Source organism: Stegostoma tigrinum, chromosome 8 (assembly GCF_030684315.1).
Source record: "Stegostoma tigrinum isolate sSteTig4 chromosome 8, sSteTig4.hap1, whole genome shotgun sequence".
Taxonomy (NCBI): Eukaryota; Metazoa; Chordata; class Chondrichthyes; order Orectolobiformes; family Stegostomatidae; genus Stegostoma; species Stegostoma tigrinum.
Window position 1 is genome coordinate 14,039,548 of NC_081361.1, and position 24,367 is coordinate 14,063,914.

The following is a 24,367-nucleotide window of genomic DNA, read 5'->3' on the forward strand; positions in this document are numbered from 1 at the left end:
GAGTCACTAGTACATACGTGGAATGAGCTGAAAGTGAACTACGCATATCCCTTCGGATGGGTGCTGTATTGCATTTGCAGCACAGAAACACAGACAATAGCTGGAGTGAGCCTATCAAGTCTGCTCCACCATTCACGCTCTCATTGAATGACATAATCCCGCTTTTGCTCTCTACCTGTTCTTCAGTGTTGAGAAATCGATTACATTTTTAAACATGATCAATGACGTGGTCTCCACTGCCTTCTGTGGTAGAGAATGCCACAACTCTACCACTGTGAACAGTGAAGAAATTTCTCTTCATCCAAGTCCTATCGAGGTCTATCCTGTATCCTAAGATCATGACTCCTGGTTCTAGACACCCTAGAGAGTGGATCATCATCCCTGCATCCAGTCCTGTCAGAATATTGAGTGTTTCAATAAGATCCCCTTTCATTCTTCTAAACTCCACTGAACACATGTCTGGTCAACCCAATTTCTCCTCATAATAATCTTGCCATTCCAGGAATCAGGCATATCAAGTACATCTTTGTTCCTGTGATGAAGTATTTATTTTACAGACTACTTGTTTCCACTACAGACAACATATTTCTCCTCCAAGGACTGTATTGGAAAATGATTGCAAAATAGTAAGTAATTGCATGATTTTCAGTGCTGATAATGGAATCAATCTTCTGCAAGGATTCTTCACTTGTGAAAAGCGGAAGATGACATGACAGACCATCAATCTAACTCCTTACAGCTTGTCCAATAGCTAGACGCATCACACTTCAATAAAGTCTGGCAGGGATCCGAATGTGATCCTGAGTGATGGAGACTTCACTGGCCTTAACTGGGGATGAATTAGAGCTTTATTGGTCATGGTTGCATTGCATTTCGCTCTGTTGTTATCTGTGTGTAACATGGTAGATTCAGCTCTTTCCTTCTGTCCTTCCAAATATAACAATACAGCGGTCCTGATTGTCAAGGCTCGTGTGAACTATGGTCCCTATCTGGTGAATGGGTAGGAAACTGAAGAGAGCAGAATGCTAAGAAATGGGAGAAGAAATCAAGAAGCAACAAAAATGCTGTGCCCTATAGTGTTCTGCTCTTGTCCTACCGTCCTGCCCGAATGAGTCTTAATGTGTAGATTAGATTCCCTACAGTGTGGAAACAGGCCCTTTGGCCCAACAAGTCCACACTGCCCCTTGGAGCGTCCCACCCAGCCCCATCCCCCATAACCCGCACACCCCTGAACACACTGGGCAATTTAGCACGGCCGATCCACCTAGCCTGAACATCTTTGGACTGTGGGAGGAAACCGGAGCATCCGGAGGAAACAAACACAGACATGGGGAGTATGTGCAAACTCCACACAGACAGTCACCCAAGGCTGGAATCGAACCGGGGCCCCTGGCGCTGTGAGGCTGCAGTGCTAACCACTGAGCCACCGTGCCACCCTTAATGTCTTGGGCTTTACACGAGAACATAAGCAAAGAATCAGTAGGATTCCCCAGCAGTGGCTGTAACATTACCTTTTTAACATAGCCCAGTAACAACACATTCTTTTCTGCATAAATCACCATTGCCGGAACATTTAATTAATTGTCTTGTCTCAGACTTATTTCAATTAATTAATAGGACATCTGAAATTATTATTATTAAAAGATAAATGAGCCCAACAGTGAGGAGATTGGTATAATTAACTTGCTAATGAAAGGAGTATGTACTTGCGCTCATTAAACAACAGAGGCTGAGAATAACTAATGTTGATTAATTAAGGAGTCAGGCAGGAAAGTCACATGGCCTTTGGTGAGCTCTCAGAGTGGTGTGGCAAGATTGATTCATCGCAGATCAGAAACTGTTTGCAGCATGAGTACTTTAGGACACATTTAGACCATCTCTACATTCAATGTCATTAGCAGTAATTGTCAGGAGGGGATAGCTTAGTGAATTTCATCAGCAAGGGCACTGAAAAATTGTAGAAAGATAAACTCCATATTCAAACATAAGTACAGACAGAGAGTGTGGCTTTTCACCTCTGGAACCTGTCACTCAATCCATCACAGGTCAATAAGATTCAGATTGAGGCAACCCTCCTGTCACTCTCGCATTTGACATTCCCACAAATAGGGACAGGAGGTGGTCTTTTGGCCCATCTAGCCTGCTCTGCCTCTCAACTGGATCACAGCTGAACCAACAGTCTTCATGCCCACATTCATGTCCTTTCCCTGTAACCCTGGATTCCTCTACTGGTCAAGAATCTATCTCAGCTTTAAACATACGCTAGGACTCTGGCCTCTCAGCTCTCTGTGGCAAGGCGTTTCAAAGACTCCCAATCCTCTGACAGAAGAAATTCCTCCTCATTTCAGTCTTAAATTGATGTTCCTTTATTCTGAGACTACTTCCCTTTGGTGCTCAACTCTCCCATGAAGGGAAACATCCTCTCAGCATTTACCCTGTCAAGCACTAAGATTCCTGTATGCTTCAGTGATATTCCCTCTCTTCCAAACCCCAGTGAGTCCAGTTTGACTTTTGCTCATTAGACAATTCCTCTGTACCAGGGACCATCCTAGTTAACCTTTTCTGAACTACCTTCAATGAAATGATATATTTCCTTAAACAAAGGGACCAAAACTATTCACAGCATTCCAAATGTGACCTCACCAGTTGTAGTAAGACTTTTCTACTCTTATCATTCCAACAGAAGATATACACCATTATTCAGTTGTGATTTTCTGTTGCTGATAAATTGGTCTTATTTTGCTGATTCATGTTTTGTGCTTTCATTGATATAGAGAGACATGTCAGGCGTAGGCTATCCCACTGTTGATGGTGGTCACGTCTGATCATCCAAATCAAAAACATTTCCCCTTTATCCTTTGATCCCTTTAGTCCCAACTGCTATATCCAGTTCCTTAAATATCATACATTACTTTGGCCTTGACTGCTTTTAGTGGTAGCGAGTTCCACAGGCTTACAATTCTCTGGGTGAAGAGATTTCATCTCATCCCTAGACTGTGGCTGCTGGTTTTGGACTCTCCCACAACCAGGAACATCCTTCCAGAATCTACCCTGTCTGGTCCTACTCGAATATTATAGTTTTTATGAGATCGCTATAAAACCCTTGTTAAGCCTCATTAGCTGTACAAAACCTTTGTTGGGCTGCATTTGGACCACTGTGTGCAATTTTGGTCACCACACTACCAGAGGGATGTGGAAGCTTTGGACAGAGTACAGAGAAGGTTCACGTGGTCTCCTGCTGCCCGGTCTCCAGTTCATTGACTATGACGAAAGGTTAAAAAGACAAGGATTATTTTCACTGTAAAGATGGGCCTGAGAGGAGACCTGATGGAGGTCTACAAAATAATGAGAGGCATAGATAGGGTGGATAGTCAGAGGCGTTTTCCCAAGGTTGAAGTTTCAATTACAAGGGGGCACAGGTTCAAGGTAGGAGGGGGAAAAATTTAAGGGAGATGTGCGAGGGAAGTTTTTCACACAGAGACTGGTAGTAGCCTGGAATGCACTACCAGAAGGGGTGATGGAAGCGGGTACATGGAAGACATTTAAGAGGCACCGGGATGGGCACATGAAAGGGGGAGGGCGGGGTAATAGAGGGATACTGACCGAAAATGGCAGGTTTGTTTTTTAGATCAATAATAGCATGATGGTCAGCACAGGCTTGGAGGCATGAAGGGCCTTTTCCTGTGCCATATTTGTTCATTTGTTCATCTTCAGAACTCTGGTGAATATAATCTGAACCATTCAACCTCTCCTCAAATAGCGGTCCCACCATCCCAGGAATCAGTCCGGTAAACTTTCACTGAACCTCCTTGGACAACCTTCCTCAGCTAAGGAGTCTAGATCCTTATTTAATTCGGCCAGATCACCAGGGATTAATTGTCCTTACACAGACCCAACGTGAACACCACCAGCCTTGCACAGATCCATATGAACACTACACTTTGAATATTCCGACACAAGTTCAAATGGAAGGATTGTAAACACTTTCATTGTTTTAAGTTTGATCCCTATTTACTTCCATAAAGGTACCAGGTATGACTTTGCCACATTCCAAGATACTCAAGTGGTTGAGCATCATAACTTGGATTTCCAAATGTTGGGAGTATACTTAAGGGACTGAATTTTCACGGGAGCACTCAGAAAAGATTAACATGGAGGAAAGGCGTACTTTCTTAGTTTGGGAACCTGGCATCAGCACCAGTGGCTCCCAATTGTGGTATATTAAAGTAAAAGGCCTTCTATTCTGAAATGACATTGAGTCACATCTCAGAACAATAGCCAAAAACAGAAACTGCTGCAAAAGTTCAACAGATCTGGCAGCATCTGTGGAGAGAAATCAGAGTTAGTGTTTCGGGTCGGGTCACCCTTCCTCAGAATTGCTCAAACTGCCTGAGTTTTATCCAGGGATTTCACAGTTTGTCTCCAATTTATCGCATCCACAGTTCTTTCGGTTTTTATTCAGAACAGTAGCTGATTGCACAATGGTGACACATTCATTTGCCGTGCTGGATATCTTTACAGCCCTGGGTGAGACAGTGAATCAGGTCCCAAATAAGAAATTGTTTTGATGTATTAAAGTGGGAAAAAGAAGAGCTGATCAATTAGCACGTGAACAAATTATCCAAATGCTTTTACCTCGACTAATAAGCAAATATTTATCACTCCTGAGAAATTGTAAACCTTTATACATATGAAATTAAGTTTTAAATTCAGGTCCACGTTCTCACACTCTTACTTTACTCTGAAGTAACTTTCTTCACATCTCAGCCTAATACTCTACAAAATGCTGTTTTTCCTTTTCTTCACTGTTTACTTTCTAGCTTTGTAGAACTGAATTCTCTTGTATAATGTGACATACACATCGCAAAAACAGGTAAGACAAACCAGATTAATTTGATGTGAGGCAATGTATGAATGCACACTGGACTCAAACCAAGCTCTTGAGGCAAACGCTTTGCTAAAAACACCCATCCTAGTTTCAAAATGAGTTATAAATATTACAGCAGTGAACCAAAGGATAGCAAACATCACTCTGCATTCACTTTGGGGAATTCTTTGATGACCAATTTCGAAATAATTAAAAATCTCACTTAAAAAATGTCCAATTACTCATTAAAACATAAATCAGTGTTCGTTATAATTTATTCCAGAATCTTCCATGTCAGAAGCCCAATTTTGCAATGTGCCCAAAATATCCCTAAAGTGATTACCATTGAAGATATTTGTGCATTTAAGAACACAATCTGTTTTTTTTTGGTTCTTGTTAAGGTCGGTACAACTGGCTCCTGTTCTCAACTGTACCAAGAGAAAATTAGCAAAATGGACTGAATGAAGACTTCAGTTTGAAACGTGATGCAACTTCAGCTTGGATACATTTTGTGACAAAAACAATTGACCATTTTTCCTGCTGAGTTATGTTTTGAGCAATTCCTGCCATCAGAAGTGGATGATGCCAGTTCTTCTAAACCGCTGTCCATAGGTGAGGTGGGTTACAGGGGCATGGGTCTGGGTGTGATGCTTTGAGGGTCAGTGTGGACTTGTTGGGTTGAGGGGCCTGATTCCACACTGTGGAGATTCTAGGATTCTCACGTTTTACATCCCATGCATTACTGAACTCATGCAAATGTAGGCAAGAAAGACTGAAGAATGAATGAGCAAAATGGCAGAAGCACTAGTGGAGGCGAGCAGTGGAAGTAGAGCTGGGCAAAGGTTGAAGGGGGTTAAGAAGTAGAGGATAGCAAAACAAAATAGAGAAAATAAAGGGAAAAGGGCGGAAAAGGTTCAAGGAATGAAGACCAGGACAATTTAAAAAAAAAAGTGGCACAGGATGATGAAAAGAGGGGATAGGAAGAAATGGGGAACAGGAAGAAAACAATGAACAGAAGATTGAGAGATAGACGAGAAAGGAAAGATAGGGGAACAGAACAAATAAAGCTCTTAAAAAAGTAAAGAGGTTGACAAAGCTAAACAAAGGCAAAACAGAATGATAGAGGAGGCAATGGCACAGTGGTATTCTTACTGAACTTGTAATATGGTGAACCAGATAATGTGGTGAAGATCCAGGCTGGAATCCCACAGCAAAAACAGTTATTGAATTCAAATTCTATCTAAATAAACCCATTTTAATTAAAAAAGCCATTGTTCACTAATATCCTTCAGGGAAGGTAACCTGCCATCCTTACCTGGTCTGGTCTACACGTGTCTCCAGGCCCTTAGCAACGTGGTTCACTATTAACTGCCCTCACAAAATGGCCTTGCAAGCCACTCAGTGGTATCAAACACCACAAAGGAGGGAAAAAGGAGGAATGAAATTAGGCATCTGTCTGGCAAACACAGCCCTGTCGAACTTGCAAAGCAACCCCCCCCACCCAACATCTGGGAGCTCATATCAAAGTTGGGAGAGCTGTCTCTAGTCAAGCAACAGTCTGACACAGTCATACTTACGGAATCAGACGTTTCAGACAATATCCCAGACACCATCATCACCATCTCTGAATTTGCCCTGTCCCACCGGCAGGCCAGACCAAGGATGTGGAGGCACAGTGGTATACAATCAGGAGGTTGCTGTCCTGGGAGTCCTCGACATTGAACTCAGACCCCAAGAAAACCTCCTGCTGATTACAACATAAAGCCCTCCCTCGATCAAAGAATCAGCGCTCCTCCATGTTGAGCAACACGTGGTTGCGAAAGAACTAAATGCGACATGAGAAAAACCTTGTTTTCATTCAGCAAGTAATTTAGGGTAGGGATTGCACTGCCTGGATGCGTTCTGGGGCCAAGTTCAATTGAAGCACTCAAGAGGGCCTGGGATGAATATTAAGTTAGAAATATCATGCAAGGGAATGGGGTCAAAGGAGGAGATTACAAGTAGGTAATGAGGCTCATTGGAAGAGCTTGTGTAGGCGCAATGAGTGGGCTTGCCACCTTTTGCACAATGCACACTTATGTGATTTGTTCAAGAGAGAACCAAACAGCATTCCTGGACATTTAATAGCATGACCATCAGCAAACTCTCCAGTATCAACATCCTGCAGATGCCTGTTGTCCAGAAGCTGAACTGGGCTAGCCACATAAATACAGGCTGGGAACCCTCCATCAAGCAAGAGCCTCCTGACTCCCGGTCCAGCATCTAGGAGGCACAAGATAGGTGTATGTTCAATGAGCCGGACCACCACTACCTTCTCAGGGCAACTGGGGATAGGTAATAAATGCTGGCCCCACATCCCTTAAATAAGTAAGACAAAATTAAAGTGATTGAACCAAAGTAAGGAGGGAAAGATCAGAAGAAGGTAAACAAAGACAAGATTCCCTGACAAAGAAACAAGTTATTTTCTTCTCCCTGCCATTTAATTTTCATTTAGCTTCTAGACTGTCAATCAACTTACAGCATCAATCAATTAATCTCAACAGCAACCGACTAGAACACATATCAAACTAATCATGGGTTTCAGTCTCAAAATTGCCCCTTGTATGGGTACACCTCAATAAGAAACCAAAGGTTTATCATGTAGTAAAATGGAAATGGAAAGCTTCATGTCACCTTGCTGGTGAACCATGTTAACGAATTCCTAGCCTTCACTCTTCCCCATTTTGAGTATTGTATGCACGAGCTAAATCTTAACCTTCATCCATCACTTGCTGCTTCAGTGGTTCAACGCCAAGTAAATATTTCTTCATAATTCAACTTCCCATTCAAATGGATGGACAGTGCTCAATTTGCTAACTGGTTTTCTCTTTTCAGTTGTTGAGACACGTGTCTGCACCCATATATTTGCATGGAATTGCATCACATTCCAGGTTTATTTCAGACATCTGTTGGTGTGTTTGCTTTATTCTTTTCTAGGGTATGATCTGCTCTTTCAATTCTTTGATAATGTAAGCATGTTTTCCTGAATCATCCCTGTCACTCTACAGCCTCGAACAATTGTCTGTGTGGAGTTTGCATGTTCTCCCTGTGTCTATGTGGGTTTCGTCCAGGTGCTCCAGTTTCCTCCCAAGGTCCAAAGATGTGCAGGCCAAGTGGATTGGGGTAGAGGTGGGAGGGGTACCCGGGGTGGGGGGTGGGGGGTATGTTTTTCAGCGGGTTGGTGCACACAATTGTCCAAATGGTCTCTATCTGCTCTGTAGGGATTCTATGATCTGCAAGATGCACTGCACAAATTCACCACAGTTCTTTAGACAGCACCTTCCAAACGCACAACCAACTTCTAACCGAAAGGATTAAGGATAGTAGACACATTGGGACACCACAGCAAGTTCCCCTTCAAGCCACTCACCATCCTGACCTGGAAATATATGGCTTTTCCTTCAGTGTCATGAGGACAAAATCTTGGAATTCCCTCACTAATGGTATTGAGGAGCCTTTGGAACATGGACTGCAACAAATCAGGAAGGCAGCTCACCACCACATTCTAAATGGCAATTCAGGACAGGCAAACAATACAGGGCCAGGCAGTTACACCCGCATTTGATGAGTGGATAGAGAGAAAGAAATAAATATCTTTCTACTGGTGAGGGGCCTCTCTGAGTGCTAAATGCTCACCATCCTTCCTCCATTAAACCTCAACTGCTTCCTTCATCCCTGATTTCTTTTAACAAACACAAATTCAACTTTTTTTTCCCCCCGAATGTCAAAACCACATGCAGCTGTATTCCTTCTGTTGAAGAATCTCATTTTCAAAATCATGTTTGAAAGCAACCGCATTCCAGCAGAATCTGTCACACCACTGAATCTAAGCTAACTCAGAGGTCACAGCATTATTAAGTACCAGTGAAGCATTTTTTTTATCTGAGGCAAAGTGTTTGTGTGGATTGACAAAACAGGACTTGGTCAAATCCAACATTATGATTCATTTTCGCTGGCTCCGTGTCCCTTGGCAAAGAGATTCCAGCACTCTACTGAGCATTGTGTGCAACAGAACAAAACAGGACCAGAGGAAATTCACTGCTTTGTAAAAGGAAATGACAAGCATTATCACATTGCAGAGATCCTAAAACTGAATGTATGCAAATTGTACATAGGAATAGTCCTCTCTAGGATGAGGATGCTTTTATTTTTGTATGCATTGAATTCTTTCTTGCCATTTTTAAATGTGGCAATGCACAATCCCATAACTCACAAGATAGGCGGCCAAGTTTTGCTGAGGCATCCTGTTCACAATATAATGACTTCCAAAATTTAACCAAACTGTTTGGTGTTCCCGGTCTTGTTTTTTCACTATTTCATTATAGCTCAACTGATACTTAAGCAGATCGTTGCTTGCTTGTCCTACAGCTCATTTTTATTGGTTCAGGAAGGCTTAGGTAGGCAGCCTGGCTATTGAACTCTGGGGGCATCACAGCTCCTAATACCCTGTCCTCACTAAGTATCTAAATATGTAAGCAGGAGACAGTGGATAGGAACGGGAATCCTGCTGCCCTCCAGCTAAATGCCTACCTCTCCAAGCTCCAGCTTTTTCAATGACACTGAGCCTTTGGTGCTTCTTAATTGAAATCACCAAAATTAACAAAAGCAATGATCAAATCTGGGAGCTTTTTGGCTTATATACCATGTTATGGCAGCGCAGGTAAGCAGTGAGTCATTACAAGGGTTGATATACGTCTGTAAATTAATTCCCATTTGTCTGGGCTAGTCACAAGTGCTTGCAATAATCACAGAAAGAGACAACATTCTGTGTACAATTAATATACTGGAAAAACACTTCTCATGAAGGAAGGGTCCTTCAAATGTTTATCAATGTCCACCTTTGGAAATATTTTACGAAGCCCATCAAGGCCACAAATAGTCAGAGGAATTATTGACAATGTGGGTAGATACACAAGAATCTGATTTCTCTGTCAACAAATCAGTTTTAATCAACATCAAACAATACTGTAATGCTAGCTATTGGCAAACAATGTCACAATGAAGCAGCGCACCTCTTGATGTATTATAGATGAAGTGACTCAAGGAGCATTCAGTTACAGTACAGAGTCTACAGTCTCTTCATACTGAGTATACCATGGAGAAACACTGGCATGGAACAAACTTCAAAGCATTGGCAAATAACTATCAACTAACTGTTAATGCTTTTTTACTTAAAACTTTGCTTCTGATCACCTCCAATAAATTCAAGCTTCTTAGGATAGTCCTTGGCTATTGCCCTCTGCCCCGGAAACACTTGTATGATTCACATGAGACTCAGAGTAGTTGATTAGTCCATTCCATGTCATGAGAGGATCCCCATGGATCTGCGGCCTGGCCCATTTTCACCTTTGCTCTGTGTTTTAATTTATCTGCACTGCCTCCCACCTGAGGCAGCAGGGAAGATGCAAGGATCAGAAACTGGGCTGGCTCTTTCCTGTTGAGGTGCCTTTGAATGGCTGATGACATTCTCTCACTTGATCGCTGGCAAGTTATGGCCCGATTATAACCTTCAAAATCCAGCTGTACGGGTGGTTCTCACTTAAACACAGCCCTGGAGTTTAAACATTATTCCCCCCCAACCCTGAGCATTGCTGTTTAGGTCCTGTTTCTGCAGCTCAGTCTGGGATTTGTGGTTTTACTTCAGGCTTTCTGCATCATCCTACATCCGATGTTCAGGATCCAACTGGCAATTGATCTTAACTGGATTAAGATGTACGAGTGAAAATGGTCCAGGCAAAGGAATCCATGGGGATGTCCCACCAGCCTTATATGGGCTCATCAGCCACTTTCAGTAGACTATGCATTGCGCAAGCATTTCTCGGATAGAGGAGAAAAGCCAGGGAATATTATTTACGTAAGTATGCAAATAATTTTACCCTAATGGCAATGATTGAATTGATTCAGGGCTGACTCTTGGAAACACCTCAATCCTGGGATAAACGTTTCAAATAAACATGAATGTATGTAGCCTTTCTACTATAGTTAGTGCTTTAAGTTATTTTCAAGTCACTTCAACTAGGAAGGTACAGTAGGGCATGTGGACGATACAAAATTTCAACGTGTACATTTTTTTTCCATGCAACGATTTGTTTAGAGGATCTCAACCCCGGCTTGAACGTTGGCTCGGATTTTCCCCTTTCTGGGAGATATAGGAGGGAACACCAAGTCTCACGAATTTATGTTAGACTTCTGCCAACTGAATGACTGTCCAAAAGCTGTCAGAATGAGGACCCCGGAGCTGAATCTTGTTATGCACCAGCTTCACCCCCAACCCCTCACACCACGTCCACTCCTTAGGTGTCTGTCCCCCCAACCCCAGTCCTGTCCCATCCCCAGCCTCCCCCAATGTCAGACACCAGTCAGTCCAGAGTTTGGCAGCACCACGGCAGACACCACATCCAGTGGTGAGGCAGTCCCGCCAACCCACCCTGGAAAGGAGCATCATTCATGGGAACAATGTCTTCTAAGTTGGGGGGGAGGGGGTGGTTGGGTTTTGGGTGGTTCTGGAGGGAGGGGGTGTGGGTGGGGAGCATGGTTCTCAGTAGCCATTTCTATCATGGAGTCACAGAGTCTTACAGCATGAACTGGTTGGACCGAAGGGTCTGCTTCCATGTCAATCATAATCCCAAACTAAACTCCTCCCTCCTGCCTGCGCAAGACCCCTATCCCTCCAAACCTTTTCTTCATTGACGTACTCATCCAAATGTCTTTTAAACATTGTAAACTGTACCTGTATCCACCACTTCCTCTGGCAGTTCATTCCACACACGAACCACCCTCTGTGTTTAAAGAAAAAAGTTGCCCCTCATGTGCTTTTTAAATCTTTCTCCCCTCACCTTAAAAATATGCCACCAAGTTTTGAACTCTGCCACCGAGGGAAAAGAGCCTTGTTATTCACCCTATTTATGTCCCTCCTGATTTTGCAAACTAGGTCCAGTGACCTGGTTCTACACAAATCCCAGAAGATCAAGCAAACCTTCCAAAAACGCAACATTTCTGCACGGGATCATCAGTTGGGCAGCTCCGACCTTCCTCACGGAACAGGAAATAACTGCAGCCCAGGCAGGAAGAGGCCTTTAAGACTTCCCATAACCTGGCTAAAGTCAGGAAGATGGGAGGGCTTTGGTCTGCGTTCCTAATTAACTTCACTGCCTTATTTTTAATGGTATTGCATAATTCACTCCGAGTGATTTCACTGAAAGGAGTGATTGTCAGGAATGGAATCACAATGGTAATCAAGGACTACCTGATTGAGATTCAGGTTGGTAAACAGGCTTAAGACATAATGAAGCCAAGACAGGTCAACGACAGGGCTGAATTCCAACAACGCTAAAACCCAGAGAAGGGTGTAGCTGTGTTAAATCCTCCATAATTAAATCCAACAGTTTCTCTCTCCCTCTTTACCATTTGCAATGCCCAGCTCATAGATATAATGGAGTTCTTGCCACTTGCCTGGGTGGCTGCAATACTATATAATACTCAAGGTGGCCAACAATCGTTACAGACAGACAGATCTTCCATCACTCACCATATTAGAGGCAGTTTGCGGACTCCCACCTGTCAGTTACAACATGGAAAGCTTTGAAGGTGCCACCCAAAACGGCAAACTCTACTGGCTGCCCAGAAGTAAAAGGGGCAATGAGATACACTAGTCCAATGCACCTTGGATCTTTCAAAATACATCTCCAATGTGACCAATATGTTTGTTTTCAAGTACTGCTGTTCCTTCAAAAAGGAAAGCCTTTACTCCCCTCAGTGTGGGACATGGGGAGCATCAGCAGAGAAACACTGGCACCTTCACACTGCACACCACAAGGCACTTTGCAGAATTGAAACATGGTCCTGGTACTCTCCATTTATCAGCATTGTGCATGCACCAACTCACCGACTGCTCAGGTCTGCCTCCTTCAGGACATTTATTGAGGGGCAGTAAAATGCCAGCCGCGCCCAGTGTTTCTGGACTGAATTCAAATACGGTCAAACTCAGGTAAGTCAGCAACTAAGCCATTATTGATCCAGATTCGCAAACAGATTGACAAAAATCTGAATTCTTTTACATGTGGATACACTGGTGACAAAACAATGTCTGACTGTATTACCTCTGGAAGGTACAGGATCCGAATCAAATTTGAGCATATTCAGAGCTGGCAGCTAAGCAAATCAAGTATCCATCATGGGGGAAATTGTTAGCAGAGCTCATTTTGAAGCAGAACAGTCCATATTACTGAGAATGTTTCAAGATTTATTTAGTATATTTAAATTCAAAGGCCGCTTTGTCAATTCTAGTAAGGATTTTTCATTGTGAATAAATATTACAGTCTCCACATTATCCCTGTGCGCAAATGAATGGCTGATAACAGAATATTTCCCGGCAAGTCAGACACAGTTCAGAAATTCTTCAGAGATACATTTTTTAAAACAGGCCAGGGTAATGTGACAACTCCCACCCCTCTCTATTCTTGTCTGCTCCGAGTGCTGGCTAAACACACAACGTGTTCAGCTCCTTCCAGTTTGGAATCCCTGTTCTAATTAAGACCACACTCACCCGTCTCAATCTTGGATGTTTCTGTGCGGTCAGTGATGGTGACTCTTTCCAAACTGATCAGGTAGTCGACAATCTTCACCCCGATGGTGGGCTCCGTGTGGTGCCATTCCAAAGCCACCAAGGAGCTACTGGGTTCATGTGCCGGTGACAATCTCAAACTAGAAAAGGAACATTTGAAAAAGAATAATCCATCTCAACATTAATCAGGGACTACACAAAAATGTCAATGAGTAACTGGAGAATATCACATGGAATGAAGGGTATTGGGGCGCATGGTGGCTCAGTGGTTAGCACTGCAGCCTCACAGCACCAGGGATCCAGGTTTGATTCCAGCCTCGGGTAACCGTCTGTGCAGAGTTTGCACATTCTCCCCGTGTCTGCGTGGATTTCCTCTGGGTGCTCCGGTTTCCTCCCACCATCCAAAGACGTGCAGGCTAGGTGGATTGGCCATGCTAAATTGCCCGTAGTGTTCAGGAGTGTGTGGGTTATAGTGGAATGGGTGTGGGTGGGATGGTCCAAGAGGCGGTGTGGACTTGTTGGGCCAAAGGCCCTGTTTCCACACTGTAGGGAATCTAATCTAATCTACATTCAACTGCTCCAATGTAGAATAGGACATATTGTAATAACAGCTTGTAGTCCTTACTGCGATTAAAATGGCTTAAGCAGCAACCACATTGAAAATACATAAATGCCAAAGGTGGGGGTGTGCTATCAGTGAGTCATAGTGTGGAAACAGGCCATTCAGCCCATCAAGTCCGCTCAAACCTTCGAAGAGCATCCCACCCAGTCCCACCCTTTTATGCTATCCCTGTAACCTTGTGTTTCCAATGGCTAATTCACCTAGCATGCGCATCGCTGGACACTGCGGACAATTTAGCATGGCCAATACACCCAAGCCTGTGCATCTTTGGACCTTAGGACGAAACTGGAACACCCAGAAGAAATGCATGCAGACACGGGGAGAATATGCAAACTCCATACAGATGGTCACCCAAGGGTGGAATTGAACCCAGGTCCCGAGCAGTGTGAGGCAGCAGTACTAACCACCGAGCCACCATGCCAGCCTACGGATTGATTGAAGAATTTGAGATATTTAAGGTACTGAGACCCACGCTAGAGATCTGGGGGAAGATTTTCCACGAAGACGCCAGGATCACATTCAAGTGGGTGTTGGTATCTGTCATCGCCCACTTTACGAAAGTGAAGAAAACGAATGGCCGTAGCTGCCAGACCACGAGGCCTGAGGGTCAGTGATCAACTCACATCCTCATATCCTGAATGTGCTCTCAAGGCAGCTTGGTGATGCTTTGTAAGCGACTTTTGATTTTAATTGACAAGGTCCATGCTGACGGTGGATGGGGAGCAAATCCATGCCCAACTGTGCCAGGGAGCTGCCATGCCTGCTCACCTCCATTCTCACCTTCAGGAGGTTAGCACCAGAATCTTGCCTTGGGACCTGACAGCACAATTACCAAGGGTTGGGTGAAGGATATGAGAGGAGTGCAAGAGGACAGAATGGTCCAGATTGGAACACAGACTAGAATGGGTGGGACCTTTGAAGGACGTAGCTGTAATGATGAGAACGCTAAATTTGAGACAATGTGACACTGCAAGAAGCAGACAGGTATAGTTGGTTACTGTGTGCTAGAACAGGCTGTCCCCAAGATTGTGTTTTTAAGCAATAACATGCAGTTATGGAGGAGGAATCTCCAGGAGAGATCTTTGAGAAGCTCCTGAAGTAATGGTGCAAGGCTGAGGAGGGAGGCCATCACTGGAATGCAATATGATAGCTGAGCTTGTAGACAGGCCAGTGCAATCTGTGAAGCTGGACAAGAGACAGAGATACAATGTGATTGGCTGTTTTTCAAACCACCTGTGGGATGGAAAAATGTGTCATTGTCACTGCCATGAAGGATGACATTTGCTACTTTTGGGCCAGACATTTTAGTGCCGTGTCAAGGGTCCAAAACCTAAATGAACTTCAGCAATAACTGCTCTTGGAAGCACTCAAGTGTGGGATTTTACCTAATTTTTCTGTACCCATCATATATGAACAAGGCCTCACATGAGGGAGAAGAACCTTGCCTAGAGTTGTGCAATTGAGCTATGGAATCCTATTTAAATAAACACAACGTAAGGGTCTAGGCCTGAAACGTCAGCCTTCCTGCTCTTCTGATGCTGCTTGGCCTGCTGCATTCATCCAGATCAACACCTTGTGGTCTCAGATTCTCCAGCATCTGCAGTTACTACTATCTCTATCCATAAAAATGTGCTTCCTCAAGAGCCATACAGCATATATCCACTCAATGCGTTGGTATTTAATACATACTTCAATAAAATATCTCACACATTCACCACCAGCAATGTTTTATCTTCCCATTGGAATTTTGCAGAATCTATTTCTGAAGTTTACTGTGTCATTCATGCATATTCACTGAAACCGTAATGTTACTACTCAACAAAATGCTGAAGTATTAACATTACAGTTACAGAATGAGGACTATTGAAATCATGCTATACATCCCAACTGCTTGCAATCTGTACGCTCTGAATTAAGGATAGTTCATGTCTTAACCCTCAATTTTGTGAACAATTTGATTAAAAAAAGGCAAGATTTTCATGAGTTTAAGTGAAGATGATTGTTTACTTATACACTAATCCCAAAATCTAACAATACTACGTTCAGCCAGTCATATATGCAAACACACTTAAAAAAAACAGATCACACAACACAAATTATCTGGCATTCAGCAGTCATCCATGGAGAAGCATTCAACTCATTCAGAAGAAACAACATATGTGCAATAAATAAACTTAATACCTTGAAAGTTAGGTGTAGGCATAGCAATTATTAATCAATAACAACTTAGAGAATGCATTCCTATTATTCTCAATTTTGGCCTGTTATACACACTAAAAATTGTCACATTTCCATCTCCATGTCGTTGCTCCATCTATACCAACTCTGGCTGCTGACGACCTTCCCTCTCCCACCACTTCCATTAGTCTTTTCCGAATCTAATATGGAAAAAATGGCCCACCATTTCTGTGAGTTTTTTGTCCTAATATAATATGGAAAAACTGTTTAAATTAGCTGTGGGGAAATAAAACACGACTAACAGTTAATATGGGAAGACCGCAGCATTTGGGAAATGCTCACTGTCACATTGGAAATTCAAAGATAAGGATAACTGGGACAGGAAAACTGTAAACTGCAGTGAAAGCAGAAAACAGTAAGCCGAAAAAAAAAGCTGGCATAAGCCAATGGATCAGCATTTGGGAATCATCAGAGAAGAGCTGGATCAAATTCACTCTCATAACGCAGACAATAGAGAGTACCGAGGGATAGTTTTAGTGACATAATAGACTGAAACTAAACTGAAGCTTAAGTGAGAGACATATGACAAGACAAAGGCTGACACAAAAGACTATCATGAGGCATAAATTGTAGTGGGGATGGGGATAAAAAGAGGGGTTAAAAGGGTAATTGGGAATTCGACAGGTCTGACAGATAGCATAAAAGGCAAAAGTAAGGCCTCTTATAGGCATCTTAAAAGTAACAGATTAATGAGAGACTTTGGATAAAAAGAGAGAAAACTCAGTATGAAGGTTTTAAGTACTTTGTATTGGTGTTTATAAATAGCAATCAAAATAAAAATGTAGGCGTTCAAGGTGAATGCACTGAAAAAATATTATTACGCACACCACAGGTTACTGAAGAAACAAGGGAAATGCGAAAGTATTTCATCAGGATTTTGATGCAACAAATGTGGAGAGTCCCAGGATCAGCAATGTAGCACCTCCACTGAAAAAGGGAGGGTAAGGTAAATCAGTTACTGACAAGCCAATTCATCAGTTTGGGCACTTTCACACAAAATGGAAATGGACACACAGGAAATTTCACACACAGGAAATGGATGTCAGTCAGTGAGTGACTGTTGGGAGACTAATTAAGGCAGATACATGTTTGACAAAACAATCATGTTTTAATGAAAAATTAACCATCTGAACATAAAGAAGACAATAGATGTATTTAGATTTTCTGCTTGTGGTGCACAATGAGTCTCGTGAAAGGACTCTTACCAGACACATGGCATGAGAGCAATCTCTTGAGCTGTCTGCACTGACAACAAACCACGTGCAAGAATTGCCAAACCAAGTGCATAGGCTTCAGCAGACTTTGAGCTCAGTCGATGAATAAAAGGCAAGTGAGCCTTCCTATCAAGCTTCAAGTCTTTAGAGAAATATGCATGCCCACTCTGCTGTCTGCATGCAAGGCTCAGATTGTGACCCAGCATCATGCCAAGAAGCCCAAATGCTTTCATTAAGCTGTCTTTGAAAGCTTTGGAGGAGCAGACGAAGATTTTTAAAAAAAAGCAGGCTCTGAAGTGTTCATCCAAGCTGACGTGCCAGGTGTCTACGTTATATAGAACCAGTCAAAACCAGTTAAGGCCAGTGATGCAGCCAGGATGCCCAATACTCATTCATCAAAACTAACTTTCTTTGGGCAACTTTATTCTGTGGTATGGTACCACAGTGATTAAATGAACTACATGGACACTCTAAAAGCTTCACTTAGGAGTTTTGCTATTGCTTTGAGAGTCCTGGGAAAAGCTCTACCTGGAGGGAGAAAGCAAACTAAAAATGGTGCAGTCACCTTTGAAAGCAAATGCATACAGGCTGAGAGAGAAAATCCTGAGCCATGGAACTCATTCATAATTCAGGTGCCTGTAGCTCGTCTACTCCAGTTGGTTTTCTTTCTCTTCTTATAACTTTTGCCCTTTTTCTTTCCTTTTTCCTCACTTTTTCTTTTAAGCATGGAGCACAGACTGCGAAGGTGGTGGTCTCCGGTAGCAGCAACATTAGGATGAGCCGGACGCAGTTCCATCCCAGTCTGGGGTTTCCCAGCGAGCGAAGGGCAGGTGCTGGGCTGACTCCCCTGTTCCAGGTCAACAGCTAGGCCTGAGTGCCCGAAGTGGCGGTCTCTAGGTGTGGCAGTCCATAAGACCATAAGACCATAAGACATAGGTGTGGAAGTAAGGCCATTCAGCCCATCAAGTCCACTCCGCCATTTAAATCATAGCTGATGGGCATTTCTACACCACTTCCCTGCACTCTCCCCGTAGCCCTTGATTCCCTGTGAGATCAAGAATTTGTCGATCTCTGCCTTGAAGGCATCCAACGTCCTGGCCTCCACTGCACTCTGCGGCAATGAATTCCACAAGCCCACCACTCTCTGCCTGAGGAAATGTGGTCTCATTTCAGTTTTAAATTTACCCCCTCTAATTTTAAGGCTGTGCCCATGGGCCCTAGTCTCCCCGCCTAACGGAAACAACTTCCTAGCGTCCACCTCTTCTAAACCATGCATTATCTTGTAAGTTTCTATTAGATCTCCCCTCAACCTTCTAAACTCTAATGAGTACAATCCCAGGATCCTTAGCCGTTCATCATACGTTGAACCAACCATTCCAGGGATCATCCGTGTGAATCTCCGCTGGACATGCTCCAGGGCTAGTATGTCCTTCCTGAGGTGTGGGGCCCAAAATTGGACACAGTGCTTGACCTGGTATGGAGGTCTTTTCCATCTTTAGCGTCCATGTATTTCAGCAGCCCAGGTGGTGGTCTTGTTCAGGAGTGGCAGTCTCAGCCCATCATGGTGGTCTTCTTCGGTGAGGCTTCAGGCTGGTATCCAGCGGCTTGGTGAGGTGGTCTCATCCCAGCTGCATCTTCAGTTTCCATCATTCCTTAAATCAACCTTCCCCAAGCCCAGGAGACTTTAACTGAACTGCGATGATCTTTGTCTTAATTTTACTTATTTTTACTGCTGTATATGACTCCTGTCATTGATGTTGACACCGTGGTGGGTGACCTACAAAACATTTCACTTTATTTTTCATGCAAAAGTACACATGACAATGAATTTCAATTCTATTCACAGCAGGAAATTCCGTATGGATCTCAGGAAGCCCCGACACACCCACGAGAGTTCTACACAAAGCTCCTGAATGTGAATGTGGTCATCTTCACTTCAAGAGACAAACAAGGAGAAAATAATAGAAGCAAAGGTAGTAGCATCAATGGACATTTAGTTGAATGTATGTAATTAATTAATTGTTTGGTTGAAGATTTGGAAAAGGTCTGAACTCGGATTGGTGTTGCATCATTTCTTCCCTATTGCTCTCATGATTTTGCGCAGGCACTGAGAGTTTTGAATCAAAATGCACTGACACCACAAAAGGAGAGAATTGGCCAAACACTACGGAACACTGTCAAACTTTCCCATAGGGCATGAATGGGATTGAATGGGCAAACAGGTGACAGATGCTATTTTGTACAAACGGAAATGAGTTGTGTTTTGAGAAAATGTGAATGCAGGTGGACAAAGCCGTTAAAAAGAAAGGTCAAATCATTGAGGGTTCCACCATTAAGGTTGCAGAATATAAAGATTGAATAAACTACTTCAAGGTCAAAGTTAGGTGGAGTACTGGGCAGAACTTCAAGCCCGGACGGAAGAGATAGATAGGCCACAGACAGGACAGGTAGGATTCAACTAACATTCACAGCACAACTGCTTTCCATGGATCATGTCAGGATCCCTGCACTTGTACAAACTCTCTTCCTCTGGACTTGACAGGAAAACAAGCCAACAGTGAGATTACAGACCAACAGAGGATGGCCACTGGTAGATTTTTAAACCCAATTAATAAAATCTGGAATGGAAGTCTGGTTTCAACAGTGGCAACCATGTAACTCTCACCAATTGTTGCCAAAACCCACCTGGTTCATTAATATCCTTTAGGGAAGGAGATCTGTCATCCTTACATGGTCTGGCCTGCAAGTGACTCCAGGCCCTCTCAAATGTGGTTGATGTTTCACTGCCCTCTGAAAGGACATAGCAAACCACTCAGTCCGAGAGCATCAGTAACAGGAGATTAGTGGCCTTGCAAGTGACAAGGTTATATCAACATAAGAACATGCAGCTTGGAGCAGAAACAGGCCATTCAGCACCCCCCAAGTCTGCTCCATAATTTAGGAAGATCCTGGCTGATCTGACTGTAACCTCAACTCCACGTTCCTTCCTAATCCGTTAATGTTTCACCCCATGGTTTAACAAGAATCTATCCACCCCTGCCTTGAAAAACTATTTAAAAACTCTGCTTCCACCACCTCTTCTGGAAATAGAGAGAATTCCAAACACTCTGCGGGGGGAAAAAAAATACCTCATCCATTTTAAATGAATGATGCCTTTTTTAAGCAGTGACCCCTTGATCCATACCCCACGAAAGAAGTAAAAGAAGTAGCATTAAAAATAAAAACAAATATAAATCCTGCTCAGAGGAGAATTACCAGAATTTAGTTTCAAGGTGACATCCATTAACCTTAGATGCTTGGCCTTTATTACTCAATGAACAAAACGGTCTTTTCATCCATGCTCTTCAAAGCATAGACTTTCTTTGAGCGATTATCATTATTTTAACAAAGAAAAATTAAGGGCTTCAAAGATTGCACTGAACTTATATTAGTGGATTAAAATGTCTTTGTGGCAAAGCTTTCATTTTAATTACTGTCAATTTGGCCCAGTCTATAAATCAGGAATCAGCCATTACGGATCTACTCCTAGCATTTTGGGTGGTTAATGCAATCAAGCAGTTGGCAAGTATATAAATTATTAAAACACAATGCCCCGGAGATCACTTCTGTAAAATACCATGCATTATTGAAAAGTGGGCCCTTCCCCATCCCATTGAGATAAATTAAAATCACAAGTGTACAGTGTCAGATAAATCTGACTCTTGATCTTTAGGGAACATTTGGAGTCCTCAAGCGTGCTTCCTACTATCCAACTGCTCGAGTAACAGATGCTGCCTGTCTCTGTAATGAGATGCATTTCTGATGATGTTCATATTCACTCAAATCTGATTTATTGTTAAATGCAATCACTGCTCCTTTCTTTAAAAAAATACTGTTGAATAATTTATTTTGAATTATTTAGAATCCCTACAGTGTGGAAGCAGGGCATCCAGCCCATTGAGTCTGCACAAACCCTCCAAACAGCATTCCACCTGAACCCACCTGATCCCTGTAACCCTGCATTTCCCATGGTTAGCCCACCCAGCCTGCACCTCCCCGGATACTATGGAGCAATTTAGCATGGCCAATCTGCCCTAACCTGCTTATCTTTGGACTGTAGGAGGAAACCAGGGCACCCAGACGAAGTTCACACAGACACGGGGAGAACATGCAAATTCCATACAGACAGTCACCCGAGGGTGGAATCGAACCTGGATCTGCAGCACTGTGAAGCAGTAGTGCTAACCACTGAGCCACTGTGCTGCCCTTTGTCCCTCATATTAAACCTCTTCCCCATCCCCACTGCCCCATCCATTGATACATCTCATCCAGCTGGTAATATAGCCAGGCAGGCTACTCAATTACAGGGACCACGAAGGCAGTACATTGCCTTAGTCGACATCCATAGGTTTAGATCTACCAAGTGTCACTGGATTTTGGAAAACTTGCCAAATTGTCCCTTCCCTACCTCATAACAAAGGATCGCTGCCACAACATGGTGATTTGTCACAGATAAGGCCAGGGCTGTTTGTTCCAGAAAAACACAGAATGAGGGGAGACCAGATTCAGGTTTGGAAAGACATGGACAGGGTTGAAATAAATAAAGAAAAAAAATGCTTCCACTTGTGGGACACTCCCAAAAATAGACAGAGAGATCTGACATGTTCAATAGGGAATTGAGGGGATAGAGTGATGAGAAATGGAAGTTTATATCACACTGAGTAATTTAGGCAGACAGTGGAGATGCGCCAAGGTGAAGCGAGATGATCACATCACGGAGAAAAAAAAGAAGTGAAAGGTTTTGGTGTACAGCAGGATGAAGAAGATGGGAGGAGGTTTATATGGAGCTTAAACTGTAACAAAGTCATTGGGCTGAACGGCCTGTTACTCTGCTGTGAATCCCACCTAAACCCATCTTTTGTTGCTGTTAGACCCACCGATGGGGTACAAATGAAACACAAGTGAAAGCTAATAACTAATCACAGATAGTTTAGAAAGAGCACTCAATTCTCCTGCTGTGACTGGTTGAATCAAGATAACAGGACTTCTGTTATCCCTTGGCTAACCCACTTTGACCAGCAAACTCAGGTACATTGACAATCACTGCTGTCCAACAATATGGGACGAGGTCCAAATATCTCATCAGAAAGCGAATGCTTCATCCAGGCTTATACAGAATGTTCTCTCCCTCAAGTCATCTGTTTTTCTCTCTCTCTTTCTTCTTCTATTTCACATCAATCCCCCCCATTCCACCACAGCCCCATCACCCCCCAACTACAACCACCACAACCACCCCAAGCCCCCACCTCACTACAAACAGTCTGGAAAGCTCACAGCTCTTCATTTCTTGAAACAGTTTCAGAGATCCGTGCCCCTTTGATTTTCCTCCGTGTTCGGCCACACAGAAGGCACTCTGCCATCGTCCTCCTACACCCTGTGCTCTGTGACGTTGGCCCTGTGACTAGGTCCTTCACTGTCCTGGCTGTTTCCATGTGTTTATTCTGGCATGCTTTCAGCTTCTACCATTGCTTCATCCAGGTCCTCAGGGGTGAAACTACTCCTCACATCGAGACTTACATTATCCCGTCTCTCTCACTGGTGTCCCTCACTCCAGCCCACGCTCAACCACTCAGTCCACCTGGTCCCTTCACTCACTGCTCCATTCTCTTGGTTATTTACCTTCCATTTTTAAACTTAAAAATAAACTTTCGGTTAAATTCTTGTTGTCATTTGGTGTCTTTATCTCGGCCACAGGTAGGTCTGAACTCCGAGTGTCCCAGAGTTAAGTGTTTGCATTTTCCCACTGATCTGGGCAAATTCAGACAGACTGCCTGGGGCAAGAACCTTACCAGCTTACTTCATTGGACTTTTATCCCCCGTGGATATTATTTGCGTTTGTAAGGCAGCCAAACAATACTGCACTGGACTTTAATGACCAAACAAATATTGAACAACTGTAAATTGATTGTATGCCTGCAATGGTGCAACTCTCCTCTTTATCTTCACCTCACCCTTGGCAGCAAAGTTTCTGCCTCCTAAAATCCTGTTTTCTAGAATTTTATCTCTAAATTCTTCCACTTTGTGCTCCTTTAGGAATCTTAGCTATGAAGATGTCCCGAATCCTATTTACTGATCAGTGTTGGTTAGCCACGTTCCCGTCAATGAAGCACCTCGTGAATTTTTTTTTGCTGTTAATGACACTTTTTAACTGCAGTTTGTCGTTGCTTTCCCCCTTTATCCTTCACCCATGTTCTCCATCACCCTTCCTGCCTCCTACTTTTCTGTTGCACTTGTTATGCTCTCTGCATTTGATTCATGCGAGTCTGCTAGCGAATTATTCATTCTCTCTCATTCAGGAGCGGTCAGCGCTTTCGTCTCTCTTACACTCCAGTTGATCCCATCTCCACTCACATAGGCCCCAGGAGTTCCTTTAGGGACTGACACTCATGTTACGTTCAAGAACAGGCTGTGCCTGTCTGCTGATGCCCCAGGACACCAAACCAGCAAATCTCCAAACACCAGTAACCACTGTCTGAATACAAATAAACTATCAGATGTGACAGCCTGGACCAAGACTACGGCCGGGGTGGGGGGGTGGGGGGAGGACAAATGTAAAACACATTATTTTTGTTTTAACAGGACGCTTTTGTTGCAGGAGGTTAGGAGTGTATTCTAAATCATGAATTATTGGGGTAGCACCTCACATCTCCGTTGTCTTTAATATTGCACTCAAAATATTCACCCTTTAAACTAATGCTTAAAAAAATATATTTCTAGAGTAATCTTCCTCAACCTGTTTAAGTAGAGAGCATCACAAGGTCCTAGCATGACAATGCATCAGTGTT

General features: G+C 43.2%; 1 protein-coding gene across 1 annotated transcript in view; it reads right to left on the reverse strand.

Annotated features, from left to right (window-relative positions):
- astn1 (astrotactin 1) overlaps positions 1 to 24,367 on the reverse strand; it is a 1,971,124-nt gene that overhangs the window by 114,230 nt on the left and 1,832,527 nt on the right. Inside the window, exon 19 of the mRNA XM_048538653.2 lies at positions 13,452 to 13,609. Coding sequence (XP_048394610.1) covers positions 13,452 to 13,609 — 158 coding nt within the window. The remainder of the gene's footprint in view (positions 1 to 13,451; positions 13,610 to 24,367) is intronic.